At 46.2% G+C, this 24412-nt stretch overlaps 1 protein-coding gene across 3 annotated transcripts in view; it reads left to right on the plus strand.

The window, feature by feature from the left end:
* The window catches only part of NUDT3 (nudix hydrolase 3), a 127432-nt gene extending 115612 nt beyond the window's left edge, over positions 1 to 11820 (plus strand). For all 3 annotated transcript variants that reach the window (XM_077904374.1, XM_077904375.1, XM_077904373.1), the window contains exons 4-5: positions 183 to 267; positions 3419 to 11820. In XM_077904374.1, coding sequence (XP_077760500.1) covers positions 183 to 267; positions 3419 to 3597 — 264 coding nt within the window. In that variant the 3' untranslated portion in view covers positions 3598 to 11820. The remainder of the gene's footprint in view (positions 1 to 182; positions 268 to 3418) is intronic.
* Positions 11821 to 24412: the final 12592 nt, after the last annotated feature.

Consider the following 24412-nt stretch of genomic DNA (forward strand, 5'->3'; position numbering starts at 1 on the left):
CAAGTGCAGCATGTTTCAGATAGGTCATCTGGTGCTCTTCCCTGTGTGACTATAAGACGACTCAGAGTAAATGGAATGCCTGTGTCTGAGCTCTCTGGACATATGGCTAAAAGTGTGTTTCACTTAAGTAATCTCAGCTCTCTAAGGGAAAGCTCTTCCTCTGTCCTCTCTTTGCCCTTCAGAACCAGGAGAGGAAGCACAGAACGTATGTCTATGTGCTCATTGTCACAGAAGTGCTGGAAGACTGGGAAGATTCAGTTAACATTGGTAAGTTGTCCCCAGATAGCCTCCACAATGCTCCTCACCACAGGGCCCTTGCCACACAATAGGTCATGACCCAGAACCAGAAATGAGCCAGATAAAAGAAGTCATAGAAGGACATGTTTAATGAAAGAAGCATGTCCATTTTGAACTTAATGAAAATTAGTGTTTTGCAGTGTCCTAAAGGAAGCTGAAGGTGGGTACATGGTCAACAAATAGAAACGTGTCGTGTAAAAATAAAAACAGTTGTTTCCCAAGTCAAATTGGACCCTCCTCAGCAGATACTGACCATCTTCCACCATGCTAGGGCTGCTGCTGGCCACAAAACCCCAGCTGAGAGCAGGATCTTGGTTGTTCCTTGTGGCGTTTATTCATATTGTTGGAGAAAGCTGCTGACCTGGTGGGGTGAGCTGTTCTCTCCAGAGCCCTTTCGTAGATACAGAGTAGTGGGAGCAGTTTCCAGTTCAGCCGTGTTCCCCTTCGTGTGCCCCTCCCTTTCTCCTAAGGAGCCACTCTCTTTGCTCTCTCAGATTACTACGGAGTGTGTGTCTTTAGAACTAAAAACCTCAATGATTTCATGTTTAATCTTTTACCTCTGTAGGAAAGTATATTCTAGAAAAGTTTAATATTAATTTAAAAACTGGTTATGAATTGGCAAATGGGATAAAATCCATTTGCTAAAACCTTTTCCTTTATTGTGTGTATGTGCTTTGCCACCATGCCCCTCACACTGCTGATCTGGGCATTTTGTGGCCCTTCAGCTTTTAACAGCTTTGTATCTGGTAAGAATGCAATATGCTTAAGTAAACAAATTCAGAGGGGTTTATTAAAAATAGACTCCTTGACAGCTAGTGCTAAAACTTAAAAAGGAGACAGAGATGAATGTGGCATGGCCCTGTCCTCAGAGCACTCTGTCAGGCGGGAGTCACACACTTGTGATATGAATTTTCAAGGTACCATTGCTCTATTAATATCCAGCAAGCCTTTCACCTTATACTACTTCCAAGAATTGAAATATTGAAATAATCTAAAATATGGAGAATAAGCCTATGAGCCTTCCTGCAGATGAGCCCTTTTCAGGTAGAAATTGGGTCTCAAACATTTGATGCCTCAGTGAAGGATAAGTGTTCTGGAGTACATTCATCTGATGGACTGTTACACAACTGTTAAACACGTACTTATGAAAACTGATCTACCATGGCAAAGTGCTTATGAGTCAGTGTTGGTGAATGAAGAAAGCAGGGTACATACACATACACACACACACACATATGTATATATACACACTAATTAAAGCTACATGAAAATAAATTTGAAATGAAAATTTAAAAAGTTCTCAGTTTCACCTAAAGAATTGGCAATGACAAAAGAAAAGGTAGCAGTGCTGGCAGGTGTGGTAAAAATGACATTCCAGCACACACAAGCAGGACTGTGCATTGGGATGGCCTCTCTGGAAAACAGTTTGGCATTATATAACACGAGGCCTTCCGAGTTCAGTGTTTTATTCCTAATATCTCAGTTCTAGGCATCTTCTGGGAGGTTAAAAGAAAGAAAAAACAGGGACGCCTTGGTGGCTCAGCAGTTGAGAGTCTGCCTTCGACTCAGGACATGATCCTGGAGTTCTAGGTTCAAGTCCCACATTGGACTCCTGCATGGAGCCTGCTTCTCTTCCCTCTGCCTATGTCTCTGCCTCTTTCTAGTGTCTCATGAATAAATAAATAAAATCTTTAGAAAAAAAGAAAAGAAAGAAAAAGCACATAAAGCTTTTTTATTTTATTTTTTTTAAGAGAGTGTGTGTATGCTGGGGGAGTGGGAGGATGGGGGAGGGAAAGGGGGAGAGAGAATCCTAAGCAGGCCCCATCTGCCCAGTGCATAGCCCCATCTCACAATCCTGAGATCAGGACCTGAGCCAGAATCAAGATTCAGATGCTCAACTGACTGATCCATCCAGGCGCCCCTCATATTTTTTATAACTTAGAAGAGCACTTAAGAAACAGTGTGAAATAGAAAGAAGGAATAATAATAATAAGCAGACTCATAGCATGTACTATGGGCCACATATGGTTCAAATGTCTTACATATTAATTAATCCTCACAACAGACTTGTGAGATAGATACTATTTATTATCTCTATAGATGAGGAAGGTGGGGCACAGCTCAGTACCTAGTTCAGTAACTTGCCCCAAACTGACCAATATGATTGGAGCCCAGGATATTAGCTCCAGCGTCCAGGATTCTAACCACAACACTCTTATTAGAGCTTCTCGGGATTTAAAGCATCTGAAAGCATGATCCCAGTTATAGCTGTTCAGTGCAGTGTTTTTTTCAAATGTGATGAAAGAAAAAGGCACAGAGCTATTGAGAGTAGTCATTTCTGGTTTCTAATGTTGTGTTAATCATATTCTTTACACTTTCTTCCATTTTCCCAGTATTAAGCAATGATCTTTTATTATAAGAGAAAAAAATAAAGGATCTTAAACACGAAAAGGAAAGAAAACAGACTGAAAGGGCACTTGGGTGGCTCAGTGGTTGAGCATCTGCCTTCGGCTCAGGGCATGATCACCAGGTCCAGGGATTGAGTCCCGAGTCCGGCTCCCCACATGGAGCTTGCTTCTCCCTCTGCCTGTGTCTCTGAGTCTCTCTATGTCTCTCATGGATAAATAAATAAAATCTTTAAAAATATAAAATAAAATAAAATAAAATAAAATAAATAAAATAAAATAAAATAAAATAAAATAAATAAAATAAAATAAGTAACTGATTATAAAGCAGCCATCCTAGTAATTCTAGAAGCTCACTCTTGTGTTGATTTATGCAGAAGATGGGGGGTGCTGGCTGGGCTTCAGGTGTTGCCATACAAGCCGGGCAAGGCTCAGAGGCGCAGGAACTCAAGAGGAAACCAGGAGCAGTGGTTCTCCCTGGAGGGCAGATTTCACACAGTTCACTTCTCAGATGTCTTCCTTTCTTGGGCATTGGCAGCTGTATGGTATTTGAAACATATACTCTTGTGAGGAAAAATACCTTTATGATGCACGGTTTTAAAGTCTTGATGATGTTGCCTTCTTGTTTTCATCGACACTTTCTCCCAAGTTGTAAGATTAGAATCATGCCACTGCTTCCCTTTTGCCCTCATTTCTTTTTCTCTCTGCCCCCACAGGAAGGAAGAGGGAATGGTTTAAAATAGAAGATGCCATAAAAGTGCTGCAGTATCACAAACCAGTGCAGGCGTCGTATTTTGAAACATTGAGGCAAGGCTACTCAGCCAACAATGGCACCCCGGTCGTGGCCACCACGTACTCGGTTTCTTCCCAGAGCTCCATGCCAGGCATCAGATGACTGAAGACTTCGCGTAAGAGGAATGGAAATTGGAAACTAGACTGGAGTGCAGATCTTCCCTCCCTTGCTCTTTTCACCTCTCCTCACAGGCCTCCTCTCCAAATAAGGCATGATGGGCAGCAGAGAAAGGGGTTCTTGATGGTGTTGCTGTTTGGTGTTAAGTGGGCTTTTTCTTCTCTTTTTATGGAGGGGGTGGGGGGTGGGTATGTAATTTGTAAGTACTTTTGTGCATGATTGCTCCCTTCCTTTTCACACCCCTACAATTGTCTAAAGAGACAAACAGCCTTCCCTCTGGCTTGGATTCTGAAGTGTTCCTGTTTGTCTCACCCCAGCCCTGGCCAGACATTTTTTCTTTGATTTTTAATTTTTTTTATTAAAAGATACCAATATGAGATGAAACCTTTCAAGAATTTGTCCTGTAATGCTCTATTGAGTCCAGTAGGTTGGTCACTTCCACCATAGGATACATTTATCTACACATTATATACTGGGCATATAATATGTAAATAAATGACTTTTAGAAGAGGAATTTAGCTGTTTAATTTTTCAAGGTTTTGTTTTTTAAATTCGGGTGTTTCTAAAATGGAGAGCCTCACAGTTAACTTCCCTTTTTGTTTTTGATGCTAGTGTTTAGGTAAGCTTTCCTGTCCTCCCTTTTCCCAGTCACTGACTGTAGTTACATAGGGTACGGAAAGAGTGTAGCTACCTTCGTAGCAGTCCCAGGACTCATGGCCTTCTCTCCTGAAAGCTGTGTTTCCATGCCAAGAAAGAAACAGGAAGAAACCTATTTCCCTTTTTATTACCAAGCCAGCAAATGGCCTCAGCTCAGACCTGGAGAAACAGTGGTAGAAATTGAATTCCTTCCCTACGTGTTGACAGTAGGGATTTGAACTGGATTCTTGGGATTACTATCTAAAAAACTGGAGCTTCAAACACTGTTTCTGTCCTGCTGGTGGGAATTTTTTCCATAATACTCCTTGTCACCGACAATGGCCTCTCCTTGTGCATACATGCCTTACACCGTGCTGAGCTGGATATTGTCCTTGTGCTGAAGCATCCAGCTTGTACTTGGCAAGTGTGTGCGTATGGTCCTTTCCCCATCCTGGGTAACCATGTTAAGTTCCTGAAAAGTACACAGGAAGAAAATTCAGGTGTTTGCTTATCTTTGTAATGCTACAGCACTTGGAATTGCACCATGGAGCATGCTCAGAAATACTTAGTTTGTCTCCTGCTGGGATGCAGAAGGTCTCGATGTCTGCTGAGAAGTGGTATGGGAAAATGCTCAGTCGTTTAGTAGAGTAGCGACATAAGCATTGGTCACTAGCAACTGTCGTGTTGGTTTTTGATACAGGCTTCATGCTGGCTTCATTTGCCAGTCGTGTTGTTTAGTTGGGAAGTAAACAGGAAAGGGTCTTGAGATGGAGGGCTGGGGCCAGTTGGTTTGACACTGATCAGTCCCTGGCTAGGGCAGGAGTTTGTTGCTGTACTCTGAGTGGCATCTCCTTTGTCAAAACATAGCCAAGATGTGAAATTAAGATTGTGGTTCTCTTTATTTAAAAATTCTAATAAATACTCAAATTTTGAAAAGCTTTTGCTCTTCCCTCCCACTAGAAGATATATGTGTATGCATGACGTAGGCCTGTGTCATTCAGTGTTTAACATTTTGGGGGAATCTTGCGGTGAACTTTAAATCTTGCTGTCTGCTGTGTTTCATCTTCTCTCCCAGTCTTGAGACACAGAACCAACAAATAGTGCCCACAGCTTCCTTAGGTTACTGTCCTACCTCTGGGAAAGGAATTTGTCCCAAGTAGGGTCTCAGTGGACAGGAACAGCACATGGGACTGGAGTCTAAATACCAGCCCACTGTTCGCATGTCCTGCTCAGAAACAAACATCCTGCTGCTTGTTGCCCAGTTGAGAGCATTTGGAGTTTCTGTCCATAGGAGTAAAGGAGAAAATGTAATAAATTCAACCAAGCACTAAGTATCCAAAAAACACATCCTTCCAGCTCAATTCTACCTTTACGATCTGTTTCAAAAGTACTTTGCAGGAAAACAGGCAGTGCTCCTAAAAAGAGAAGTGCAGTGTTAATAGTAATTCGTGCATTTTTTCATGATCTAAAGATGTTTTTACTGGGCTGGTGTCACAACACATTCCCCACCGAGTCCAGTTTGGATTGATGTTGGCGTCTTGGGTCAGGAAAGTGAACTGTGCCAAGAAGTATTTTTCAGTGACATGAATGGATCCTATTAATGCAGTTAACTGGGGAGATTGTGCGGATGCTTTCTTAACTGACAAAAAGAGGCTTTGTCCAACGCCAGAATTGTTGAAACTGGTGCTATTTTCTGTTGCACTGGGATCCTGATGAGTGGGGATTGGTGTTTTTCCCTCCCTGGCACCATAACACCATGGCTATCTTCACTGATGTGTAGTCATCGCCCTTTTGTGATGGATTACTTAGACCACGGTTGCGGTAGCCATTATATGCTTCCCCAAAGAAAGCAAGGAGAAATGGAAGAAAGCACAAAAATGATCCCACTTGCGGAGTATTTCTTTGACACCGATTTACCATGAATTCTGCAAGTACTCCCCTTATTCAGGCTTGACACAAACAGCTTCTGGGGTACAGGGCAGATAAAAAGTTTCTTTTTTTTTTTTTTTTTTTAATTATTTATCCATGTGCAACACAGAGAAAGAGACACAGGTGGAGGGAGAAGTAGGCTCCACGCAGGGAGCCCGAAGTGGGACTCAATCCTGTGTCCCCAGGATCACGCCCCAGGCTGCAGGCGGCGCTTAAACCACTGCGCCACTGGGGCTGCCCATAAAGTTTCTTTCTCACAGTGAATTTGCCTGTCCTGGATTCTGTTTATTTCTAGGGTGTCCATCACAGTCCAACATGCTCAGAATAGAGAAAGATAGCATTGGATATTTTTAAATGAAACTTTGTTTTTAGTTTATCAATTTGCAGCCACTGGGAATGCATCAGTGAGGTCATGCCGTCTTTTGGGACCAGGACTGTGTGTGTGTGTATGTGTGAGAGAGAGACAGAGAGAGAGAGAGAGAGAGAGAAGAAAGAGAAAGGACTACCAGGAGTCAGCTCTATTCGACTTTTTGTAGCCTTCCAGAATGGTGTAGCACATGAAATAGGAATCTTGATCTTTCTTGTAGCTAAACTAGCAGGATGGAAAAGTTAACAAATTGACAGTTTTGTTTTTACAAGTGTCTGCTGCCCCATCTGCCCTGCATAGAAAAGGCTCCCGCACTGCTGAGTCTGAGCTGAGGCCATCTGGAGGGATCAAAGAGTATGGAAGTAACACCCCTGTGAGGCCACAGAAGGCCTGGAAGGTGGCTTCACTGCAGGATTTCCACCCTCTGCGTGGCCGGATACAGTGCACTCTAGCTCTAGGCCTTGCCTCTCGCAGGCTCTAGGGAGGAGAGCAGGCTACTGCCCTCTGGGAGTCCTGCAGCAGTTTTGTAAACACGTTGCTATACAGTCAAGTTCCTTCGTTACACATATTTTCTGTTTTGATGTTAGGAGTCAGTCCACATAAGGTCCCTTGACTAGCTTAGAAAAAAAAAATCACCTTTTGTTTTGAAAAGAAGAAAAAAATGTCCACACAGAACCATTCTTCCTCTTCCTTCCCCTTTCTCTTGCCCACATGCAGTGCTCATTGGAGCAGCCCCCCAACTCCAAACCTCTCTTCCAAGGAGTAATGTGTCTTCTGCTAGATCCGGATGTGCAGCTCACACGTCGTGCTGGATGTGCTTGTCATTTCCACTTAGTGCTGGAGTAATGCCTCTGCTGGTCTCCCCACCTGATCTTTTTTTAAAACAGCATAGCCCAAGCTACATTTCTTTTGGTTCCCAAAAAGGATTTAATAATCACAGCGGGATCTTTGCCACAACTGTGTGAATTTGAGTATTCCTGAATTATTCTTGAAGTCCAGACTAGTTGAGAGGAAATTTAGAATAAGAAGAACTACCTGGAGAAGTCACAGAGGGCCGAATTTTTGCTTTAAGGGAAATGGAGATTAGCTGTAACTGATGATCAAGCCTCGTCCTGTTCCATCTGCATTTGAGAAAATACCACATGGGTTTATAACAAATAGGAGGCATGTTTGCTCAAGAGGCTCTGGGGTGAAACTATCTAATGGTGATGAAATAGTGCAACAGCCCCTGTGGTTCTTATTCTTGAAACTCTAAGAGGTCAGACCTGAAGCTACATGGGTCATACTGCCCAGTTGAGGCGACAGTCTTTCCTTCTGAGCCCTGCTGGAGAGGAACCCATTTCCTCAAGGCGGGGGGGTAGAGGGTGGGGGTGGTGGGGCTTCCAGGCTGTGCAGTTATCCATGTTAGTGACCTCATCCCTGGTCCATCCGGGCACCCATTTCACTTGGAATAGGCCGGAAAGCAGCCCAGGGCCAGCTTCTGTCCTCTTGGGAGTGAGCCTTGCAACAGAGACCTCGCCATCCTGGAAGAGCTGTTTTTTCCATGTCACTTTAGATGTCACCTAAAGCAGTGAGACACTTGAGATGTTCAGGTGGTAAATTGGGAAGCATTGGCTGCAGTCCATAAAAGCTACTGTTGTCTGTTGATTAGGTGGCTTGAGATCACCACAGTCCCTGGCAAGCTGAAGATTTTAGGCTCTCCTTTAAAGGCCAGAAGCCTTCTACTTCTGCCCCTACAAAGGCAGCTGCACATTTTGGCCATAGCTGATAACCTTTCGGGGATGTGAGAAGCCTAATCAGAACATTTGAGAAAATGATACCTCTCACCTTCAGATTCATCAAATAGTTTGTCCTCTTAGTCCCCTTAAAAAATTAACAAACAAACAAAGAAAGAATGCCATTTGGTTGGATTTGGACATGCTCCTTGAGCTGAGGCTACAGTCACATGATTATGAGTCTGCAATATGAAGCTTTCTAAGTGGAAAAAGCATGTCTCTCCCCTGAAGCTTTGTTTATAGTGAAGATTTATGGAGCTTTAGTTGTCTGAAAAAATGAGACGGTCCACTTGAAGGGGAGCTCAGAGGGATGCTACATTAACTCAGAATTCACACCAGGAAAGATTCTGCTGGAGAAGAAAGTGCCTTTCGACAAAAAAAGCAAGATTAATATCTAAAAGGTAGACAGGCATTTCTTCTGTTCCTCCACCAATCAGTTGTTTAATAATTCTAGGTTTCCTTTGGTTTACAGTCTCAGTTCTTAATCCCACAAAGAGGTCCCTAGAACACCAAAAGTGTCTAAAACCCTGGAGGTTGGCTTTAAAAGATACAAAATCGGTAGCATTGTTACTTTCCAAGTTCACCATTTTGATGTGCTGCCCATCCTTCCACACACTTTGCAGCCAGGCCAGATGTGAAGACTGTATTCATTGACTTAAGGAACATAAATTCTGGTTCTGGAACAATTACCTGCCAAATCGCCTACTGCCTGTGGAAGTTATCTTTGGGGTATACCTTTCAGAGAACATTTTGACAATTTAGTAAAATTGTTGTGGGCTTGAGGGCCCAATCAGGCATTTAGATCAAAATTGGAAGTCTTTGGGCCTCCTTAGGGAAATAGCAAGATGGCTAAATCCCAGTGCTCAGCCTTGAGACTGTATGTCCCAGCCCCCACCCCCAGTATGGGGTGAAGTGCCACCTTCAGGAAACCACTTTTCCAGTGAGATTGTCTATAAATCCCAACTTGAAAATGGTAGCCTCTGTCACGCTCTTTATTGTCCCGTTGTGGGGGAGAGAAAAAAAGCTTTTCAGGGTTAAACCTTGGCCTCTAACCTCTTTGTTGGGGAAAATGTATCACTAACAAATTATCTAAAGATCCAGCGGCGTAACAGATAATGACTTGTGCCTAGGAAGGTAGAGGCTGATAGTCAAGACACCCACAAACCAGAAGGGTCTGTCCCACATACAGCCTCCACAGGGAACAGATCTGAAGTTAGGTTTTGGAGAACTTCCAAGGCATTGAAATGAAGGGAGGACTTCAAGGGCCTTTGCTCAGGCAAGTGGGCAGCTTGTATTCCTCCCAAGAACGTGAAGCTCCAATGGGAATGGCAGCCATTGAAGCCACAGCCTGCAGACAGACCTTCCCTTTTGCTGCTTCTCACATAGCTTATGCATTTTTTGCTCAGAATCCAAGGGGACCTTCCTCTCCAAAATCTCATTTGCTTCAGGTGTTTTGTTTAGCCCCTGAGAACCTCCCCCTGTCACTCCCACCTACAAATGGACATAGATGTTTTGCTCGGGACACAGATGCATGAGTGAGTCCAGGGCCCAGCAGCACACGGTTGTGTTTAGTGGTTAGTAAAACACTTGGTCCACTCTATAACAGTATGTGGTGCAGTTTTTTCACATCAGGTCTGTTTTTATTATTTTGTGGTCTGAAAACTTTCAAACTAGTTTATCCAAGAAAAGGCAGATGGTTAGAATAAGTAAAATTTAGTTAGTTCCTAAGAAGGAAAGATAGCTGCCAGTTTGCCATGTGCTTAAGGAAGTCAGGAGCATTTGAGGATGTTGGGAACTGTTGTAAAAATAAAGCAAGTGGCTCTAGCCTACCCAAGTGTATCAGAGAGAATATGGAAGCCGGTTCATAGCATGTTTAAATTTGCTCTGGCCAACCCCACCTTCATTTCAAGGACCTTACCTCCCCTCCTCTACAATGACATTGGTAGAAGATGATCTCTGAGGAGGCACTGAGGCCCCAGCTCCGTTTGCTGGGCTGTAGGATGTGGCCTCTAAACAGTCTGAGGGTTTTGTTGTTTTTTTTTTTTTTTAAGGGATTTCCTCACTGTGATTCCCTCCACGTCACTCATCTACCATCAGCATCCGAAAGGTGAAAATCCCTGGGACCATTCCAGTTCTGAAACAGATGAACTAGATGTGCTTCCTCCCCTTTTGCAAGTGTATTGTCCAGATGCAGTCTCCCTTTGGCCGAGTTCAACTGGTATTTCCAGAGAACCCCCCTAAATTGAGGCATGTAGCTAAAATGTTTTGACTTTTTTCCCCAGAGGACATCGTCTTTGTCCCTTCCCCCTAGTGCTCATACATTTTAGCTGAGTCTTAAAACATCAAGTCTGATAATGTCTCCAGAAGTGAGATAAGAGCTGGGGGCCCATGCCCCCAGGGACCAGTCCCCTGGGGGAACCCACATGCTCTAACCAGACTGTTTTGATCCTACCAGAAGTCTGCTGTTGTCCCCTTCCATCAGGGCTGCCTAGAAAAGCAGACGACTTACCCTTCCTGTCATTAGGTCACCGGAGTCCTTTGGTGACCATTCTACAGAGTGAGTGTATGTGTATCACCTGCGTAGGCGGTGTGCCTCCTGTTTGTTAGAAAGGGTAGAAAGTGGAACACCCAATGGGCTGAGTATTCATATCCTTGGCAAGGTTGGCAGAAATAACCCCCGTGAGCTCAACAAAACTGAGGAAACTGAGGGACAGCACTTGTATGGAAGGAGTTGGTTATGGTCCTTTTACCTCTTGCGACCTGATGCTGCAGCTTGAAACTGGGGTTTGGAATAATATCACCCTTAGCCCAATCCAAATGCACTCCAGGACTTTGAAGCTTCCAACCCATGGCTGTAGGGACTTATTTTCCATTTTTTGTTTCCAAAACAGCCTTGCTTGGTATTGCATGGAAAGTTCCAGTTTTCCTTCCTGCCCACTTGGGGCCACCTGCCCAGGCCTGGCCTCTTCCCCAGTATCTTCTCTTAGGAAGACCCGCATAGTGCCATTTTGAGTTAAGGGCAGTGGAATTTGGTCCAGAGAAGGCAGCCAAAACTGAATTTTCTTGTTTCCTCTTCTCAAGGCGGGTGTTTTTAGGCTTCCTTCATGCCTCGCTTTCCTGTGGGGACAATCAGGGCTGTGGAGGAAGGGCTGAAAAGAAAAGGAAACAGTCCAGCCAGGAGCACAGCTGATGGGAGTCCACTTTCCCCTCCATAATAGGCCAGTTGTATGTAGCAATTCTCCTGTACTAAGGTGTCTGCTTCTGTGGTGCCAGCAACGGTCTGGATAGAGTCTGGATAGAGCTTTGGTATTTTCCCTAAGGTTCCACCATTCCCATATCCCACTCCTTTTTATAAAAACAAATGCTTAATCCTGTGAGCGTGCTGTTCCTTTCTATGTGTTCATCAGTTTCCTTCCATTTGAACTGTGTGGGAGGGAAGGGCATTGGAATTGTAGGTTGTAATCTTGTGCCAACCAATAAAAACCAGTATTTCACACACAACCTTGCTTAGTGTCTCTTCTTTCTTGAGGTTTTCCTTGAGCCTTTCACATCAGTCTGGTTTTGATTTGACAACCCCCCCCCAACACACACACACACACACTTTCTGCCGAGGTCTTGAGAGTTGCTCTGGAAGTCAGAGGTGCCTGTGGAAGATGTGCTGTCTGGGGACTTCAAGTGAGAAGTGAATTGGAGAAGCCCGTGGCAGGCAGTGAAACTCCGCGTTTTGTCTCCGCTTGCCAGCACTGCTGAAGGTGCCCGGGGAGATTTCTTGGGTGGACTGCCAGTGCCCAGCGCTGAGAGGGCCTCTCCCCCTAAGCCAGCGAGGCTTTCCTAAGAGCCCAAAGGGACATGAAAGGGACAGAGGTGAGCCACATACAAGACAATACAAGAGCACAGCAGGGTGTCGCTTTCCTGTGTGGGAGCAAGAGGTGGATGTGGTAGGGTCAGGAAACCTTTATTTCAAGAACCTTGTCTCCCATCCTTTCCAATGACTTTGGTGGGGGATGCTGATGGGCGGGGACCGTGTTTTGAAGATGTGTAGTGATAGGAACTTGCAGGCAGAGAAGGCAGGGTACCATCGGTGAGAGAGCGACACTGAGTGACCTGGGAGACAGACGAGGAGCATTTTGAGCTGTCATGAAAAAGAAAGCATGATGAGGCTAAATTATGGAAGACAGCAAAAGCCAGGCCAGGGAATTTGGCTTCATACACGTGAAGCATTCTTGAACAAGATAAAAATAGTCCTGTAATAACAACCATGTTTGAGGAGGAGGCAGCAGGAAAGGTTGGAGAGAAGTGGTTTGGAAGCTTATGATATCCCATACATGAGGTGATTTGGACTGGGGGTGAATGAACCTGGGAACGAAGAGAGGGATAGAGAAGCAGGAGTAAACAGCGTATCACAATCACGTAAGCCTGTCCATCCACTGAGGCAGGCTGGCCTCCCTGGGAATCTGGCGGCATCAGCACCGGCCAAGTTTTGGTAAGCCAACGAGCCTGATATGGTCCGTGTACCCAAAGGGTCACTACCAGAATGAGACTCTCATGAACCGAACTCATAAAAAGACTGAGATGGATGTTCCTGGACGGCAGTTGGCTCTTTTGTATGATGATAAATGTCAAACCAAGTTAACCTGGCTAGTGCACACTGGCTATCTATATGAGTAGCCAAAAATAGGAAGTTGGTTGCTGAACAATAGTAACCCGATGATTTCATTCCACCACAGGGCAGATGCCCTACCAGCTGGTCAGGGTGCCCTTTCTCCCTAAACTCTGATTCTGTAGGCCTCCTTTGTCCATCCTGTGATGATTACCCCTCCTTTATCAAAGGATTCTTTCTTTTGCCAGATTTAGTGTGCATAATGAGGCCATGAGCTTATAAACGCTGACACAAGTGATGTGCTATACTTAGGAAACTACCAGATGGCAATCTCTAATTGGGATCTGGGGTTCCCGGAACTCTCCACTCACCCATGTCCAATTATGATGGGCCATTGTGCAGGTGTCCCATCACCATCACATTACTACACGTTGATCGGTCTGCATTGAACTCAGAGGGTAAATGCAAACTTTAGTAGTATCTTGCTGCAGCCCAGTCTTCCAATAGCCTGTAGGACTTGTGGCTACTGAGAGGTCTAAAGAGTCCCCAAAAGTTTGAGTATGGGTGAGCAGAGGAAATTAGCTCAAAGGACACCAGTGCAGCTCTGACACTGCTGGAACCAGCACCAGGAACAGTGTGCCACAACATGCATTGCAATTCCTCTGCCCTTTGTTAGGCAGAGTGGCAGCTCTGAGCATCCAAGCCAGACTAAGCTGACACAATTCTTGCTCATCCCTGAGTCAGGCTGGTTCCACCATCCTCTCTAGAGACCTGGTAGTTGTGCCCAAGAAAGCCTGCCATTATAAACCATGGCCTTGTTCGCTTTCTGATCTCAGACAACATTTGGAGTGTGAAAGGGGTGTCTCTTACCTCCTACGTCTTGTGACACCCAGCTAACATCTCTGCATCTGAGGATGCTGTCATGTGGCTCCATGTTCTATGTCCTGAATACCAGCAATGTACTAAACCCAGGACATGCAGTCCTCACAGAGGCACCTGCTTAGGTGACAGATGGCATGAAATAGGAGAGATGACAGCCTTGGGAGGTAAAAACACTAGAGGCGGGTTTGAGAGGGGACGCTGGGGAGAGCTCAAGAGGGGGACCATAGGAGTGTGGGAAAGAGTAAGGGAGGAAGGACTGTCGAAAGGCCGCCTGCTGGAATAGCAGTTGTGAGCATCACAGTTAGACCCCGGTTCAGGTTTCGGCTCAGCTTCTTGCCATGCTCTGGGATCCTGGACAAGTCACCATCCCTGTTCCCTCCTACTCAGTGGGGGAGAAGTCTACTTTTCATGCTTGTTGTGAGCGTCAAATAAGTGGAGGAATGTGTGTGACGTCAAAGTTGCCGTGGGATCACTCAGTGGTAGTTGTGAGCAGACACCTGCTTGGAGATGGCCGAGGGCTGTGCTGAGTTCACGAAGTCACAGCAGATAACAAATAATCACCATGCAGAGTGACAAGTGTGATCAAAAGGAGGCTGAGGGAGGGACTGTCTCCTTCCCAGAGGAGCCATCATCATAAGAGATGCAGAGGGATGAAGGGGACAGCAAGTGGGGCTAGAACATGACACCAAGAGTGGGCGGGGATGAGAAAGGCAGGAGATGCCACAGGAAAGGTCAGCCGGGGTCAGGTGGCTTTGCAGGCTGTTTGAACTTTACTCCGCATGACTGGGAAGCCAACAAAGGTTTTAAAACAGAGCAGTGACTGCATTGGGTTGGACAGTTGAGGAAGATGATGCTACTGTGTACCAAGTGGCCCTCGTGCTCCAGACCTTAGCACCAAGCAGCATGTCCACGGCTTTACGTTTAGTCTCTGCATCCCCACGGTGCATAGGACCTGTGATCATTACCATTGTCTGATAACCAGAACAGAGCCTTAGGGAAGTAGACTACTTTTGGAGGGAATTGAACAAACTAATTTGAAAAAATCATAGGGTAGGGCACCGTAGATTGAGCATCTGCCTTCGGCTCAGGTCATGAACCCAGGGTCCTGGGATCAGGTCCCATGTCGGGCTCCTTGCTCAGCGGAGAGCCTGCTTCGCCCTCTCCCTCTGCCCCTCACTCCTACTCATGCTCTCTCTCACTCTCTTTCAAATGAATAAAATCTTAAAAAAAAAAAAAAATCATAGGGTAAAGTACCAAGGATGTCTAAAGATAACGTTGAAAAACTACAAGGGGGCAGCCCTGGTGGCTCAGCGGTTTAGCGCCGCCTTCGGCCCAGGGCGTGATCCTGGAGTCCCAGAATCGAGTCCCATGTCAGGGTCCCTGCATGGAGCCTGCTTCTCCCTCTGCCTGTGTCTCTGCCTCTCTCTCTCTCTCTGTGTCTCTCATGAATAAATAAAATCTTAAAAAAAAAAAAAGAAAGAAAAAAAAAACTACAAGGGAAAATACAGGAGGACTACAAGGAAAGGCCTATGTTCTATCAACACTGAGACAAGATTGGGGGAGCCTGACTGGCTCCGTCTGAAGAGCATGCGACTCTTGATCTCAGGGTTGTGAGTTCGAGCTCCATGTTGGGTGCAGAGATTACTTAAGTTAAATAAACCTGAAAAAAAAAAAAGAAAGAAAGAAAGAAAGAAATCAGGTGCCAAAAAAAAAAAAAGACTTCATATAGAGTCATAGCAACTAAAACGATGTGATAGGGAAATAAAAGAGAAAACAGAACAGGGGACCAAGAAGCCATGCACATGAGGGAATACAGTAAAAGCCAAAGGAGCTATGCAGCAGAGTGGGGAAAGACCGGGTTCTTCGGTACATGGTGTTAGAACAACTGCCTAGCCAAATGGAAAAAAATAAAATTAGCTCCTTACAACATATGTAAAAATAAGTTCACAAATGTGGAAAATGAGTCCTAAATCTTTTAAAGACAGATTGATTGATTGATTGATTGATTGATTGATTTTTGAGAGAGAGCAAGGGAACCCACTTGCATGAATGGGGGAGGAGCAGAGGGAGGGGGGGAAGCAGACTCCCCGCTGAGCAGGAAGCCTGACAAAGGGCTTCATCCCAGGACCCCAGGATCATGAACTGAGCCAAAGGCAGATGCTTACCCCACTGAGCCCCCCAGGTGCCCCAAGTCCTAAAATGTTTAGAATAGAATATAGAAGTAATGTAATATATCTGAGGTTACGCAGGTAATAAATGGAGAAACCAGAGCCTGTCCTCTCACCCACTCAGTAGTACTCTGTCCTGGTCACTTCAGAGTGTACGGTGGACCAGTGCAAGCAGACACTGAAGGTAGGAGGTGGTGAATGAAGGCTGGATTTGTGTCTGATCCACAGATACCCCATGAAGGATCATCACTGGGGAGGCAGAGGGAGAGTGTCTCGATACCAGTGTCACTCAGTCAATAGGTTGGGCACTGATGGTGTGCCAGGACCCTGCCAGGTGTCCATGTGAGAGATGCCATCAGGAACTTAACATTGGGCACCTAGGTGGCTCAGCGGTTGAGCCTTTGGCTCAGGTCAAGATCCCGGGTCCCAGGATCAAGTCCCGCATTGGGCTCCCTGCATGGAGCCTGCTTCTCCCTCTGCCTCTGTCTCTGCCTCTCTCTGTCTCTCATGAATAAATAAGCTCTTAAAAAAAAAAAAAAAAAAAGGAACTCAACATCCATTGAGGGTGTAGAGGTGGTCATGACACTGGGCAGGTGTGAAGAGGATAAAACTAAGGCAACAGCAATGAATCATCACATGTAGGGCTAGGGAGGATTTTTGAGATCATCTGTCCAGGCCTCTCGTTTTACAGATTGGGAAATAGGCACAGTGAGAAAGGCCTTTCCTCTTTTTTCACCAGTGTGCTAGTCTGGAACTCTGAGCAGAGAATATACCTCCCTGGACGTGTCCAGTTCCTCTTGTCTCTGTTGACATGATGATATCTTTTTTAAAAAAGATTTTATTTAAAGATTTATGTATTTATTTGAGAGAGAGAGAGAGCAAATGCAAGCGAGCAGGGGGAGGGGCAGAGGCCGAAGTAGAGAGAGAATCCTGAAACAGACTCCATGGTGAGTGCTGAGCCCTACCCGGGGCTCCAGCCCAGAACCCTGAGACCATGACCCGAGTCAAGTCAAGCATTGGCCTCTTAACTGACTGCTCCACCTAGGTGGCCCATTTTATTTTTAAGTAATCTCTACACGCAACACAGGGTTTGAACTCATAACCCCGAGGTCAAAAGTCACATGCTTTACTGACTGAGTCAGCCAGGGGCCCCTGAAAATACCTTTTTTAAAAAATGGTTATCCTGCTCTGGCCACAAATCACTGTCCAGCCAGTGGCAGTCTAACCCCTGCTCATCACTTCATTGCTTACTCATCCACCATCATCTACTCCCAGCCTCCTCGTCCCCCTGTTCTTCCCCTGCAGCCTCGCTGTAGAACTGCATCCCTGAATTAATCCATTCATTCCTACCGCCACCATGCAAGAGCTATGCCTGCCCAGGGAAAACCATGTACCGTGGGCTCATGTCTCCCCTCCACTGAGCCTCCAGTACCACCCATCAATGGTCAGTGACTGTCACACTGACAAGTCCAAAGGCCACTTTTCTTCTCATCTGACGTCACTGGCCCCTCCCTTCTCCCACTGGTGTGCCCAGCAACACTTCTGATTCTCCTACCCATAGCTTTCAGAGTAGAGTTCCAACTCCTTAGATGAGCACCCAATATCTTTTGTGATTTGGCCCCTGCCCACCTTCACAGACCCTTTTTCTGCCACCAATCTTGCGCTGCTTCTCCTCAGATCTCATTGAACTGCTTGCGGTTCTCCAAATGCATCATACACCATTGCACTGCTTCACAGCTCACATGTGCCCTCCTTTGGGAAAGATCTCTGAGATCCTCTCCCCTAGGCGGAGTTGTGGAAATCCTGTACACGCCCTGACCCTGAAGGCACCCTCTAAGGCAGGGCGGCTATCTCTCTGTTCTTGGTATCCAGATGAGTGGTTCAGAGCAGGTACCTAAGAAATGTAGGTTGGAGGAAGCAAAGAGCCAAATGATGTTTTGGGAATGTCCACAACACAAGGAAATGCATCCCTAATGTCACCCTGTACTCTGGACAGCTATAGCAGCCACACACACCCCGACTGGGAAGGAAGTCCGTGCCGCCTGCCCTCCGGGATCTCGGGACGGGGAGTTTGCGGCAGGGAGAGGAGGAGCACCATAGCAGTCTCTTCCCTTAGGGTAAGGGTGATGTTCTAGCGGCACAGCACCCACGGGGCCTCTTCCGCACCCTTGAGTTTGTGGGTTAGAGGAGGGGAAAGGGAGAGGTGCTTCCTCACAGAGAGGGAACCCCCATTCCTGCTATTCCCCTTATGTCTGAGCTCAGGACCCTGGGAACTTTCCGGCCCCGGGGCAGGACCTAACAGAAGGCTGGTCCCTCCGGTGGGGCCTGTGTCTGAGACCAGCAAGGGGAGCCGCGCTGGAATTAAGGCCCGAGAAGGGCAGGGCACTGTGGGGATGTGCAGATCGAGGGGTGGCGTCAAGGGTAATTTTACTCGGTGGGGAGCTCGACCTGAGACAGGTACCGTCCGAGCCGCTTCCGAAGCGCTCCCCCACCAGTTCCAACCACCCCTGGGCCGCCTCCCCGCCGAGCCCGAGGCGTGGGCTCTTCGGGCTCCACGTCGTCGCTGAGGGAGCTGATGCCTGGGGCCCTGGAGGGCCCGGGCCAGGAGCCTGCGTGGGGGCCAGCCGGAGGGAGCAGGGACCTGGCCAGCCGCGCCTGCGCGCTGCGGGCGGGGCGGGCGGACGGCCCTCGGCTACGCCCCGCCCCGCCCCCGCCCGCGCCCCGCCCCCGCCCTCGACCTGCCCCGCCCCCGACCGCGCCCCGCCCCGCCCCCGCCCTCGGCTGCGCCCCGCCCCCGCCCCCGCCCCCGACCGCGCGCGTGCGCCTCGGGGGGCCGGCCGGGCGCGGGCCTCGGTCCGCACGGGCGCTCGGGTGCGGCTGCCTTTGGCGGGCCCTGCGGCGGAGCTTCCGGCGGCACCTGCGAGGCGGGGGAGCCCCAGCGGGGCAGGAGCCCGCCCAGGCTCTCCCGCCCCGCCCCGCCCCGCCCCGCCCCCCGGGCCGAGCGCCGGGCCGCGCCGCAGCCGCGTGGGGGGGCGGCTCGGGGTTCAGCTCGGGCGGAGCTCGCGCCCTGGGACCCGGTCCGCGTCGGGCCGCCCGGCGGCCTCTCCCCTCCCTCTCCCTCGGCCCCTCCCCTCCTCATGCTCACTCGCTCGCTCGCGCTCTCAAATGAATAAAATCTTTAAAAAAAAAAAAAAAGTGGGGGGCGCCTGGGTGGCTCAGACCTGCCTTTGGCTCAGGGCCCGGGGTCGCGCCCCGCACCAGCCCCGGCTCAGCGTGGAGCCCGCTTCTCCCTCCCCCCGCCTGCCGCCCTGCCCCCTTGCGCCCCACGCTCTCTTTCCCCTGTGTCAAATACATAGATGAATCTTTAAAAAAAGAAGAGATAAAAGAACTACTTAAAACAGGCGTGGAGCTGGGAACGCACTGGAGCTGCAGGCGGAACACCAAGTAACTTAACACAAGTGAGCCCATGTGAGTAAAAGCCTAGAAGGAAACACCCTCTGAAGCTGGGATTAGGAGTAATTTTACTTCCTTTTTTGTTATGTCGTATATTCTCCAACTCTTGAGAGTAACTTTTTTTTTTTGCAATCAGGAAAAAAAAATCAGGAAGGAAATGGGGTGCCTCGGTGGCTCAGCGGGTTGAGAGTCTGACTCTAGGTTTCAGCTCAGGTCATGATCTAGGGGTCGTGGGATCAGGATGAGCCCCGAGTTGGGGCCCACACTCAGCAGGGAGTCTGGGATTCCCCCGTCCTCTCTCTCTGCCCCTTCCCATGTTCACATGCACACGCTGTCTCAAATAAATAAATAAGTCTTTAAAAAAAATACGGGGTCAGGACGCCTGGGTGGCTCAGTGGTTGAGCGCCTGCCTTTGGCGCAGGCGGTGATCCCGGGGTCCTGGGATCAAGTCCTGCATCAGGCTCCCTGCGTGGAGCCTGCTTCTCCCTCTGCCTGTGTCTCTGCCCCTCTCTGTGTGTCTCTCATAAATAAATAAATAAAATCTTTAAAATAAAACAAAACGGTGTCATTATAAAAAAAAAAAAGGAAAGGAAATAGTCCCTTACATTTATGCAGCATCTTATTATTTACCTAATATTTAGTCCTTCTCTGTTATTTCTTTCAATCAACAATAATCTTATTTGTGAAGTGATTATTATTAGTTACATTTTGGAGGTAGGGACTCCATGAAATTCCATGGTGGTGAATGACTGACTTGAAGGCACAAAACAGTAGTGAGCAGTGGTGGGATCAGGGAAATTTGACCCAGCCTGGCCCTGAGCCTGAGCAACACGACTGTGGCTGATAAGCTTCTGCTACAGTCTCGGTTCCTCTTTCTTTTTGTGTCTCCCCCTTCCCAATCCTTGGTCCATTGAGTGACATCATTAACTCCATTAACTCATTTATAAAATAAATGTGCACTGATAACCCACTGGGCATTCCATTATTTTTGAGGCATTATTTACTCATATATTTTTTAGTTTTATTGAAGTATAATTAACATACAATAAATTACACATATTTAAGGTGTATACTTGGATAAGTCTCGACATATGTGTTCATATAAAACAATCACAACGGAGTCAATGGACCTGTCAATCACCCCCAAAAGTTTCTTTGTGCCTTTATGATCCCACTCTCCTGACCATCAGGCCTCTAATACCCAATCAAACATAAATCTGCTTTCTGTCATTACAGATTAGTTTGCATTTGCTGGTTTTTTTATATAAGTATAATCACACACCATAAACTGTGTATGTGTTGCGAAGTATAGATTCAAGTTGATAATTTTTGCACAGATATCCAATTGTTCCAGCATCATTTGCTGAGAAGGCTGTCCTATTCTTAGTTTGTTTAGTACTTTTATCATGAAAGGATGTTGAGTTTTTATCAGATGCTTTTCTGCATCTATTGAAATAATCACGTGGTTGTTTTCCTTTGCCCTATAAATGTGCCAACGTTTATTTTCATAGGAATTCACCCTTGCATTCCCAAGATAAATATCTTGCATAACCAAGAAATATCCCACTTGGTTACAATGTATAATCACTTTTAGTGGGCCATTGGATGTGACTTACTAGTATTTTGCTGAGAATTTTATATCTATATTTATAAGAATATGAGAATATATCTATATTCATTTTTTTCATAAAGAATATTGGTCTAGAGTTTTCTTACAGAGCTTTCTCTGGCTTTGGTAAAGAATGGTGGCCTCATAGAATGTGTTAGAAAGTGTTCTGCTCCTCTTCTGTTTTGGGGAAGAGTTTGAGAAAGATTGGTGTTAAATCTCCTTTCGATGTTTGGTAGACTTTACCAGTAAAGCCATCTGGTCCTGGACTTTTCTTTGTTAGGAGATGTTTTAATTTATTGTTTTGTGGGGACACCTGGGTGGCTTAGCGGTTGAGGGTTGAGCGTCTGCCTTTGGCTCAGGGCGTGATTCCAAAGTCCTGGGATAGAGTCCCAGGATCGAGTTCCACATGGGGCTCTCTGCAAGGAGCCTGCTTCTCCTTCCCTCTTCCTGTGTCTTTGCCTCTCTCTGTGTGTCTTTCATGAATAAATAAATAAAATCTTAAAAAAAAAAAAAAAAAAAAAAGGGCAGCCCAGGTGTCTCAGCGGTTTAGTGCTGCCTTCAGCCCAGGGCATGATCCTGGAGACCTGGGATTGAGTCCCACGTCGGGCTCCCTGCGTGGAGCCTGCTTCTCACTCTGCCTGTGTCTCTGTCTCTCTGTCTCTCATGAATAAATAAAAAAATCTTAAAAAAGAAAAAAAATTTTTTTTTTGTGGCCTAACACGGTCTGTCCTGGAGAATGTTTTATGAATACTTGAGAACAGCATGTTTCTGTCGTTGGGAATGTTCTGTATGTCTTTTAGGTCTAGTTGGTTTCTAGTGTTTTTTACATACTCTATTTCCTTATTGACCTTCTGTATAGGATATTTAGTCCATTATTGAAGGTAGGGTACTGATATCTCCAGCTCTTCTTGTAGATTTGTCTTATTTTTCCTTTCATTTCTGTTGTTTGCGTCATACAGCTCCTTCATGACTGACCCTTTTATCAGTATATAATGTCCTCCTTTGTCTCTTGTAACAGTTTTTTGTTTTTTTTTTTAAGATTTTATTTATTTATTCATGAGAGGCACAGAGAGCGAGAGAGGCAGAGACACAGGCAGAGGGAGAGGCAGGCCCCATGCAGGGAGCCCGACGTGAGACTCTATCCAGGGTCTCCAGGATCACACCCAGGCCTGAAGGTGGCGCTAAACCGCTGAGCCACTGGGGCTGCCCTCATGCAACAGTTTTTGATTCAACATCTATTTTGTCTAGGGGTGCCTGGCTTGCCCAGTCAGTAGAGCATGAGACTTGATCTGGGGGTTGTGAGTTCAAGCCCCATATTTGGGGTAGAGATTACTTAAATAAATCCTTAAAAATAAATAGGGGTGCCAGCGTGGCTCAGTCCGTTGAGCAACTGCCTTTGGCTCAGGTCCTGGGATGGAGCCCTGAGTCAGACTCCCTAATTCTCCCTCTCCCTCTGCCTCTCCCCCCACCCCCCTGCTCATGCTCGTGCGCTCTCTCTCTCTCTCTCTCTCTCATAAATAAAATCTTTAAAAATAGGGCAGTCCCGGTGGCCCAGTGGTTTAGCGCTGCCAGGGGTGTGATCCTGGAGACTCAGGATCGAGTCCCATGTTGGGCTCCCTGCATGGAGCCTGCTTCTCCCTCTGCCTGTGTCTCTGCCTCTGTGTGTGTGTGTGTGTGTGTGTGTGTGTGTGTCTGTCATGAATAAATAAATAAAATCTTTTAAAAAAATCTTTTAAAATAAAACAAAATAATATAAAATCTATTCTGTCTAGTATTAGTAGAGCCACCTTGGCTGTCTTTTGGTTACTCTTTGCATGGAATATGTTTTTCCATCCTTTCAAAGCTGTCAGCCTATTTGTGTCTTCGGGTCTAAAACAAGTCTCTTATAAGCAGTATATACTTGGATTTTTAAAGAATATTTTTGATCATTTTAAAGTGTACAGTTCAATGGCAATAAGTACATTATTGTGCAACCATCACCACCATCCATCTCCAGAACCTTTTCATCTCTCCAAACTGAAACTCCATACTCATTAAATAATTCTCCACTTACCCCTACCCCACCAGGCCTGGCAACTACCATTCTACTTTCTGTCTCTATGACTTTATTACTAGTGTATGTAAAGTACTACATACTTCATAAGTGAAATCGTAAGCATCTTTCCTTTATAACTGTTTTTTTTTTTTACTTTGCATAATGTCTTTGAGGTTCAGACATGTTGTAGATGTGTCAAAATTTCACTCTTTTTTAAGGATGAATAATAATATTCCAGGGACGCCTGGGTGGCTCAGCAGTTGGGCGTCTGCCTTTGGCTCAGGGCATGATCCCAGAGTCCCAGGATCGAGTCCCACGTTGGCCTTCCTGCATGGAGCCTGCTTCTCCCTCTGCCTGTGTCTCTGCCTCTCTCTGTGTCTCTCATGAATAAATAAATAAAATCTTTAAAAAACTCATAGTCGTAATAAAGTGATTACTGATATTAAAGGATTTACTTTTGCAATAGTGTTCTATTTTTTTTTAATTTTTAAAAGAGGGATCCCTGGGTGGCGCAGCGATTTGGCACCTGCCTTTGGCCCAGGGCGAGATCCTGGAGACCCGGGATCGAATCCCATGTCGGGCTCCCGGTGCATGGAGCCTGCTTCTCCCTCTGCCTGTGTCTCTGCCTCTCTCTCTCTCTCTGTGTGACTGTCATAAATAAATAAAAATTAAAAAAATATATTAAAAAGAAAAGATTCTAAAAAAATAAAATAAATAAAATAAATCCTTAAAAAAATTTTTTTTAAGATTTTATTTATTTATTCATAGAGACACAGAGAGAGAGAGAGGCAGAGACACAGGCAGAGGGAGAAGCAGGCTCCACACAGGGAGCCCGACGTGGGACTCAATCCCAGGTCTCCAGGATCATGCCCTGGACTGAAGGCAGCGCTAAACCGCTGAGCCACCGGGGCTGCCCTGCAATAGTGTTCCAGATGTCATCTTTTTTGTTCCTCAATCCTCCCAATACTGACTTCTCTTGTGTTTAATTTTTTTTCTAGTGTACCATTTTGATTTCCTTTTCTGTATATTTCCTACTTGTTTTCTTAGTGGTTACCATAAGGATGACAAGTAATACCCTAAGATTAGTAGCTAATTTTTCATCAGACACCATGAAGGTCAGAAACAAGTAGATGATATAAAGTACTGATAGGGGGCAGCCCTGGTAGCTCAGTGGCTTAGCGCTGCCTTCAGTCCAGGGTGTGATCCTGGAGACCCGGGATCGAGCTCGGGCTCCCTGCATGGAGCCTGCTTTTCCCTCTGCCTGTGTCTCTGCCTCTCTCTCTCTGTGTCTCTCATGAATAAATAAATAAAATCTTTAAAAAAAAAATAAAGTACTGATAGGGAGC

Source organism: Canis aureus, chromosome 7 (genome assembly GCF_053574225.1).
Source record: "Canis aureus isolate CA01 chromosome 7, VMU_Caureus_v.1.0, whole genome shotgun sequence".
NCBI classification, from domain to species: domain Eukaryota; kingdom Metazoa; phylum Chordata; class Mammalia; order Carnivora; family Canidae; genus Canis; species Canis aureus.